This window comes from Trifolium pratense, linkage group LG6 (genome assembly GCF_020283565.1).
Source record: "Trifolium pratense cultivar HEN17-A07 linkage group LG6, ARS_RC_1.1, whole genome shotgun sequence".
NCBI lineage: Eukaryota > Viridiplantae > Streptophyta > Magnoliopsida > Fabales > Fabaceae > Trifolium > Trifolium pratense.
Window position 1 is genome coordinate 7,508,197 of NC_060064.1, and position 9,328 is coordinate 7,517,524.

The window sequence follows — 9,328 nt, forward strand, 5'->3', positions numbered from 1 at the left end:
GATCAGTGTAGACCAATGAAAGATCTCTATTTTTTTTACCAAGCAAATGAAAGATCTTTAATTGTTGGATAACGTTCAATTATGTCTTTAGGCACAACTTGTTTTCTGTCTATGTACTTTTTGGGTAAATCGGATATCCTTTGCGCGCAACTGCAGATGCTAATTTCTCTAGCCTTGTGGGACCTAAAATGGATGACATATTCTTCGTAAGAATTTTAACACTGCTGCATACACAAGACAGAGATCGAACTCGGGAGCTTAGTTAAGTTAGAAAAGATTCGTGTCATCTCATCTAAGTTTTATTTAGTTATCCGTCTATTTTTTTATTCACGTATAATTATATGAAATATACATTGACATTTAAATTAAGATTTACTTGTATTAAAGATTTTTTACGTTGTCAATCAACTATAATCATCAATGATTATAAAAAAAAAAAAAAACTATAATCATTAGATCATTAAAACTATTTGACTTTAAAAATCGGGATATGATTAATTGCAATCACTAAAGAATGTTATTGAAAGTGTATCAAAATCAAACTCAATTAAAGGTACATCTTGTACCTTGTAGTGCTTATCAATAAATTTTTGCAGTTCAAAAATAATTTTATTTTTTCACATTACAACTATTTTTTCCCAATCTCTTTATGACAGAAAACTTTTTTTTTTTTTGACATAGACAGAAAACCTGTTGGTTTGGTTGTAAAGGTAAAAAAAAAATGATGGGATGCAGAAGGGGTAGATGGGTATGCCTTAAATGTGCATCTTAACTTTGTGTTTGCATGGCTTTCTAAGTCCAACTAGATCATAGCCTATACTTGTTAAATTTCTTGCTGCTCTTTTTCTTCTTCATTTAAGGCACCATTTTTTTGACGGGATATTCATTTAAGGCTACAGGTATTTTTGTCTGATCACTGAAAGCAATAGATTAACCATTTAGCTCATTTTGGTTTCTTGTAATTTTATTTTTATCATTCCATTCATTTATTTTATTGTGTCGATTACTCCCGATAAAATATAAGTAAAATTCACATTTTTAAATTTGGTTATAATAAAAGTATATTGGCCAGGGCCGGCCCTGTGGGTGTGCAAGGTGAGCCACCGCACAGGGCCTCAAACATTTAGGGCCTCTAATTGTTTATATCGGTATATTAAAAAATTTATATATCTAAAAAAAATTAATGACTTTGTTACTACTAAAAATATTTTATAACTCAAAAAAATAAAATATTTAATAAACACACTCTTAATTTTATAAATAACTTGCGATTGATTGTAAAAAAAATAAGCAACATTACAAGAAAGTTTTTTTTCCCCAAGAAAATGTAAAGTTGATAATGGTATTAGATTGAAGATGTATTTAATGTCATTGATTAAAATATGTCGCTTTTAGATGTTATTTACTATAATGACTATTGTTTTATGTTATTTACAATTTAAATAGAGAATGACTTTTAAAAAAAATTATATTTTTATTAAAGATCCATTTTACATTTTCAAACAGGGCCTCCAAATATTCGAGACCGGCCCTAATATTGGCCATATCGGGTTTCCTAGCTTAAACATGATTTACTTGTGTAAAAAGAAAAGGAAAAAAAAAAGAGTATAGAAATGTAGCTAAATGCCAAAATAAGACAATCAATGAACGATGAAAACAATATATCAAGAAAACAATATATTTCAAAAGAAATACTAATGAATAATTGAATATGATGAAACAAGATAACACTATTAAAATCATATCATGGGACAGATTCTAATATAGTCAATTCTTAAAATCAAACAAGAGCAACGGTGTGTTTATACTTGTGAACTTCATCAATGAAGGGGGTGGTGGGTCAGAAACTATCCATTAATATGGACCTTCAAAGCTTGATTTGATTTTTAGTGGGGGCATATGCATGATTGATTAACAAGTAGAATAATACTTGGTGATGATGATGATGATGGTACGGATATTTGAAATCTTAATCAGCCTTCAATCTATGAAGGAAATGAAATGAGTCCACGTATATCACAACCAACCACATTATTACTATTTTTAATTTTAATTTTTTTTTTGTATTTATTATTATTATTATTATTGTCTTTATTATTGTTATTTATTATAATATACATTTCGAATCCGTTTGGATATAATTGACTTATTTTAAAGCTTATGCAAAATAGTTTATGCAAATAAATAAATTTTTATATATTATTATAAATTTATCAAGATAGTTTATAAAAAAAATAATATAAAAATTAGTAAAAGCTTATAAATTAATATAAAAATTTATTTTATACTTATAGAGATAAATTGATCATCTTTAAAAATAAAGAGGATGAATTCAAATTCAGACAATCCTTTGTCGGCATTGTGATGATAAATGACACGGGGCAAGATGCTAGATTTTACTGCTCCAACGTTTCTTTTTTCCCCTACTAGTTGATGGATTCCTTGACAAATGACAATGTCACTTTTTTTTTTCTTTCCCAAATAGTCTGGTGTTAGATCTCACATATTTAAATGTGGAATTCGGGATTCGAACTTCAGTCACTCTAATAATATATCTGGCAGCTACCATTTGAGCTACACTTATGACACGTCAATGCCACGTTTTTTGGTATAACTAAAATAAAAGCTATTTTGGGTTGGCTTAAATGTGATGTTTGAAAATGAAATTGATTTTGTCTTATCAATAACCAAATTAACAATGACATAGACTAAAAGGAGGTTTGATGGGAGGTGAAATTAATTCTATCCAATGTGAAACCAAATGTTTTATTATTATTTGGTGACGGCATGGAGACTATTTTTGCCATAAACCATTGTGGAATTAGCATTTACTATATATAAAAAAAAATTAATGCTCAATTTTTTATTTTTATGAATCTTATAGTTTCTAAAGTTTCAATAATTCAGAGTTCAACCGCGAGATAAGTAAAATTTTGTTAATAATTATTTTCACAAAGAATTGAATTTCGATTCTCCCGAACGATTCGTCCTAAAAATAACTTATTAACAACCTTTTTTTTTGCCATAAACTCATTAACAACTTGAATTCAATGTTTTAGGTTTCTTTCTTTCTCTTTGCTCAAATATGCAAAAAATAACTAGATTATTAGAGAATTTGGATAATCAAAATAAGTTGACTAAAATTTAAGGTCGCAAAAAATTTTAGGTCGTAAATATTACAAATTTATGCTATTAACTAGTAAATTTACAAGGTTGTAAAAAAAAAACTAGTAAATTTACAAACTAATATTTACTTCACTTACAAATTTATTTATGAGTCTAATTTTCGCTAGTTGTTAAATACAGTAAACTACTCACAAATTTTTATGTGTATCTTATCGGTGACGGTGAAGTAGTAAGGCTTTATTCTATTTAAATACTTCATTCGTCCCAAAATATAAGTAAAAGTTGATCACAAAAATGAATGTATTTTATCAAAATATTTAACCAAATACATTAAATTTTTTTAACTTATTTTTTCTTATATTTTGAAACGGATGAAGTATATTGTTAGAATATTTGGCTTTGGAGTGTGACCGTACATGCATGCACTTGATTAAGGCATGTTACCCCCGAAGCCGAAGCCAACCACAAAATCACATGACACAACACAAGAGGCTTTTATTGAGCTATGGCTGGTAGCAACTAACTAGCTCTACACATTTCTGTGGATTCACCACTTATAGAGTAAACAACTCACATTACATGGTACTGTCAAAAAAAAAACTCACATTACATGGTAAATTCATAAACAATTATTGATGAACAAGTTATAAACAAATCATGAGTCATTGGAATCAATGTTGTCACAACTAGACCGGTCGATTCAGTCGGTTGAACTAAGAATCAATCGATTTATGGGTTATCATAGTTTAACGATGATTTTTTCTCAATTTTACATAAAGGAATTGTACTAGGATTGAACCGCGGTTCCGGTTCAATTTCCATCTTTTAGAAAAATATAGAGTAGTTTTTTTTAGGGTGGTTTACTTTATTTTTTTAGTTTAATTGATTAAGCCAATTGAACACAATTTAAATGTCTCATCAGATCAATGGTTAAATCATATTATATATTTTTCTATTTATCAAAAGAGTCAAATTTCCAATCTGGTTGTCATTTTATAAAAAAAATGGTAACCCCACAAACAGGAGTTGCAATTAACACATGTAGGCCCTTAATTGAAGCAAATAGTTATTAATGTAAGTAAGAGAAATAATACTAGTACACTCGATAATTCTTTTTTAAAAAAGTGTGACAGACAATTAAATTGACTTTCTTGGACAATTGATCAATAAAGAGTAATCTAATTTGAGAGTGTTTTGGATAAGTAGTTTTATTAACTATTTTCAGTTAACTGTATAGTTTGGCAAGTGATTAAAATGTTTGTGTGGTTGATATGGTAGAGTTTTGTAGAGGAGGTGAGATGAATATGGTTACAAAGTGTTCTTTGTTAGTGGTAACATTGTTTTGTAGAAAAATACATTGAATATGTGGATTTGAATAAATATTTTTATAATATTTTCGATCAAAAATTTGGATTTTAACGTTGAAAGACCGTTTTTATATGATTTTGTGTGAAATAAAATATGTTTATTGAAAGTCTCTCGTGATTATTGTGTAATACACTTTCAATAAAGAATAACCTATAAGTCCGAGAAATCTCTTTAGAGTTGCATTGTAAGGTTGAATATGTCTTTAGTCCCTACATTTCGGAGGACTTCTAAAAATAGTCCACACAGACTCATTTAATGTTTTGTTTCTGCGCGTTCACGTTATTAAATGAATCTGTGTGGCATCTATGTAACATTTTCTGTCTATTCAGTTAACCAAAATTTCACAGTAGAGACTAATGTTGGAAACGGAAAAAACACGGGGGTCTAAAAATATAATAAAAAAATATAGGGACTATTTTTAAAAGTCCCCCAAAATACTAAAAACATATTTAACCCTACATTGCATTTGCATTGTGGCAATGAAATCCAACATGTCAACACCATGTGGACTTCCATTAGCCAACTAACAGCTGATCTAACATTTGATACTAAAATCAAAACTCAAAATTAACCACGGACAAAAAAGAATGATTTTAAAGTATACAGACGAATACCAAAACTCATAAAAATAAATAATTTATTGCTGAAGAAATTATTTTCAGATTTTTTCTTTTCTTGAGAGAAAATATCAAGAAAGTGGAATTAAGTAGAGTGACGTGACGAAAAATTTGGTTGTGATTGGTCTATTATTTTTTTTGATAATTTAATTTAATTCGGAATTATTTCAATTTGATTCTTGGAAAGCCAAAATTTCAATTTGAAGACGCTTTTGTTTTGTTCTCTCCCTCGCTCGCTTCGACGCAGTACAGTTCACTCCACAGTACTGACTTACACATAGGTTTTTCTTTCTTTCCATTTTCGATTTTCTAATTCCTCAATTCATCTTATAAACATTGAATTTCTCTTCTTCGCGGATTGTTCAATCACTATTAATTTGTTTTTGTTTGTTATTATATATAGATTATAGATTTTATTTATTTATTTATTGTTGTGTGTTTGATTTCAATTGTTGTATTCAGCTTGTGGATGATTAGTGATTCATCATCGATGTACATGTATTGTAACAAGATTTCCTGTCGTTGCGATATCTTGAATTCATGTAGTCGGCATATCAGTGATTGTTGGTTCAAGATTGGATCGTCTGGATTTTGTGATTGGTATTTTGGGTTTTTGAAAAAAAAAAGTCAAAATTTGCATATTTTGTGAATTGTCTGATTTGAATTCAATGATCATCAATATAGTGATTGATCGCGTGAATGCATGAATATCCCAACTGCAACAAATCCATTTTGGGGGAATTTCAATCCTAATATTTGCTTTCATTATGATCATTGTTGCCCTGTGAGTGAGGGAAGGGATGCTTCCCTTAACCCAGGAAAGTCGGTAAGTTTACAAGAATTACCTAGTTGGTTGTTTCACACAATGTTCCGAGTGTAAGTAACTGTTAGATTTTTATATTGGGACTAACTCGTCCTTACAAAATCGGCCTGTAAGGTGAGGGTTGCCCAAGCTTTATAAACACTACATAGGCCATATGAAGGTGTTGGAGGCTGCAATGAAGGCAACCCAAATGCCGCAATTATGCGGCCAGGGGAGGACCACAATGAAGGTGGAATTTCCAATGGTAACAAATGCTTCTTAATAAAGTAATTTCAATAGTTGATGAGATAATAAACTGTTTGTATTGCCAAACATTTATGGTTTGTTATGTATGTGCATGTTACATCAACTATTGATTTATTCCTCTATGGTTGAGACTTGAGATAGCTTACTTTATCCAGTAAAGTGAATGACTTACTTCACAAGAGTAAAATCATTTCTTGATTGATATTTTTTCCATTCTTTCTGGAATTATTAGTTCCTGAAAAGTTTGGTATTAAAAAAATAAACTTTGTATTTACAATTTGTTAGTTTTGAATGTGGAATTTCGATGCTGAAAATGTATAGTTTCATTTGGCCTCCAACTGGTAGACATTTTAGTTCTATAAGGCCTAAATGGCACTGCATTTTTCAATCGCTTAACTAGAAGCTCTTTCGCTTGGGAATGGCGTATGTTGTGGCCATGGAATAATTTTATATTCATATAGCATGAAGGAAAGATTTCCCTCTAATAAAGAGTCTTTTTTCCATATACTTTCTATACAGGTTAGTGGTTTTGAAGGCAATGCTATAAAGCTCTCCATAGAGATGGAACTGACCGGTTGTAGTTCAAATGCCCATCAGGGTGAGTCTTCAGGGGCCTCGCGTGATGCCAACGAAAATAGTTTGACTGGGAAAGAAGCCTATGTGAACCCTGGTATGTCCTTTTCTGATATCTATTATCGATATTTCTGCTTTAACAAAATAAGAATTAGCTTAAATTAGTAAACAAAATCTCTTTCATGCTCAAGTTTTTTTGGGTATCTTGTGACCACATAGATCTTAGACAGATCGGTGACAAGACTGATGTGTGTGTGTGTGTGTGTGTGTGTGTGTGTGTGTGTTTGTGTGTGTTTAACTTTAAATAGGTTTGGCATGTCTCAAAGTATTGTTTTTGTTTTTCTCCTCACTTAGAATGTTTTAAAATTTTCAGTGCAACAGTTTAGAGTCCTTTGTTTGTTTTTCTTTGTTTCCTTGGTAAGTCATGAGGCAACTTGCATATAGTGTATGTCCGTGGGTTCTTAGTAGGAAAAAAAAGAATATGTGAAAATTGAGATGCATTGGCACATGGATGTATTATTTGTTACTCTATATTCAATATGATACACAATTGCATTGCACCTGACAAATATATACATATAAGTATCTATTTTGCTAACCCAGCCTGATGTAACCACAAATTGTGGAAATATCTGGCATTAATCATCCCTTCCAGATCGGACGATCTCTGAAAGGCTGAAACCATTCAGGAAATATGAAATAATAAATATGCTAAAAACATTGACGTATCTTAATATTGACTCACGCGAGACTCTTCTTAGTGATTGATTTTTCAGTGTCAAATGCAGTCCAGTTATAAGCCTCTTCTTAGAATATTCTCAGGTATATTCTTGTTCTTGTGCAGCTGAGATTGCATGGAATCAAATGAGGAAAGAATGGGTCGGTGATCGGTCTAAAAAAATACAGAGACCACCTGAAGCTTCAACTATATGGTATATGCATATTTCTGATTTTCATCCATCCTCATGATATGACTGTAAAAAATAGGGGGGGCTGTTTGATCAACTGTAATAAAAGGGAATTCTTCATTCATGCATTTCTTTCGGGTTTGATAGACTGCTAATTTCCATATTAACCTAAACTGGAAAGAGCAATCGTATCACGTAAGTTGTCTATGTATTTTAGGACAATCAAGATTGCTATGAACAAATTTATTGACCTCTTTGTGAATTCATTCCGTATTTTAGAAAATGAAAGTTGTCTCTTTACTGTGTCTTTAATCACTATACATGTATATCATGCTTTTATTTGTCTGGCTGGCCAATATTAATTGGAAACTTTTACTTCAGTAAACCTGTACATGTTGTCAATAGCCCCCATCATTGGCTTTGTGTACCAATAGCTCGACTCTTGCTTTTATAAAGGGCAGGTCCTAGATGCACCTTTTAATTTTCGACTGTAATCCATCCTCTAAGTTTTACGTAATCTTGAATATCAATATATGTTTACCCAAATTAACCAAGACATCTGTTTCAGCCTGACAGAAGACATGCTTTTCTATGGAGAACCTTTCCATCAGCCTATACCATTACCTGTAAGTTCTTTAAGATGCACTCTACTTTTCAAATTTGGGAATGCATTATATGAAAAAATTATGTTGGTATGTTTGGGTTATGCAGGCGGTGGTAGACTATTTTGTTAAAATTTGGGAAGACGAAGGTCTCTTTGAAATAGCTAATAGGTAACTCTGCTGTAAATTTCATCTTGCATGAGTTTATGTGCTCAGAGGCCATTGCAAGCACATTGCTGAGACTGAAATAGACCCTTTAAGGTGAGATTGATTGAAGTCATGGAATGGTTTTGTTAGCAGCACAAATAAGCTCAATAGCAATTTCCGCCTGCCACAACGTAGATTTTGGAGTCGTTTGTGACTGGCTAAACATTCATCCTCAAGTTTTTTTTTTTTACATTTTTAAACTTGAATGCATTCTCAATGATTACAAAGTTGGGAATCTCAATGTTTTGATGGAATTTGAAACAAAAAGTTGAATTCACACCATTGTTCAATAGCTTTCCAATGCAGCTGTATTAGTATTTGACGAGAATCGCAAGTTTAAAAACACTCAAGTCATGTAAAAATAATAGCCAAGGGCTTGGAGGATCTGCTTATATGTTATACAATATACCGCCCAATGGCTCAGAGTCGTACGTCACTCATTCTTCAATCGGCGTCCTTTGTTGCGTTTGAATTTAATTGAATTGATAATTCATAATAATGCCTTTGCACTTCTAGCTTTTGCTTAAAAAAAGTATACAATGGACTTAGGTAGCCGACATGAGAATCGGTCCTTTCTTTCACGGTTGGATCATGTACAAAGTGAGTGTCGTATTACATACTTCCAATGATTCTGCAGTTGTTGCACATGAATCCATGATTCAAATCATGCTTTAATGCTCTTAACGAGCTCCTCTTAATTTTCATATTTGCATGGTTCCTCTGCACTTGTCTGCTCCATTGTTGTTAGTTTTGATCGACCAAATATGTTGTTCTATAGAACTAGGGTGGTAGAATTATGTTTGGTGACAATTAGCTTGAGGAACATAAATCTGTTTTTGTTTAAAAGGTTTATTTCAT

The 9,328-nt window shown here is 31.3% G+C and overlaps 1 protein-coding gene across 3 annotated transcripts; it reads left to right on the forward strand.

Moving 5' to 3' along the window:
• Positions 1-5,288: 5,288 nt before the first annotated feature.
• On the forward strand, positions 5,289-8,760 carry LOC123893162. Of its 3 annotated transcripts, none has more exons than XM_045943083.1 (6): positions 5,289-5,937; positions 6,049-6,178; positions 6,700-6,850; positions 7,598-7,685; positions 8,230-8,287; positions 8,373-8,760. In XM_045943083.1, exons 2-6 carry the CDS (start codon positions 6,089-6,091, stop codon positions 8,436-8,438), a joined length of 453 nt encoding a protein of 150 aa, XP_045799039.1. In that variant the 5' UTR covers positions 5,289-5,937; positions 6,049-6,088; the 3' UTR covers positions 8,439-8,760. The 3 variants fall into 3 exon arrangements, with proteins under 3 accessions (XP_045799039.1, XP_045799041.1, XP_045799040.1); XM_045943085.1 differs by having other exon boundaries at positions 5,289-5,392; XM_045943084.1 differs by having other exon boundaries at positions 5,423-5,963; positions 6,015-6,178.
• Positions 8,761-9,328: the final 568 nt, after the last annotated feature.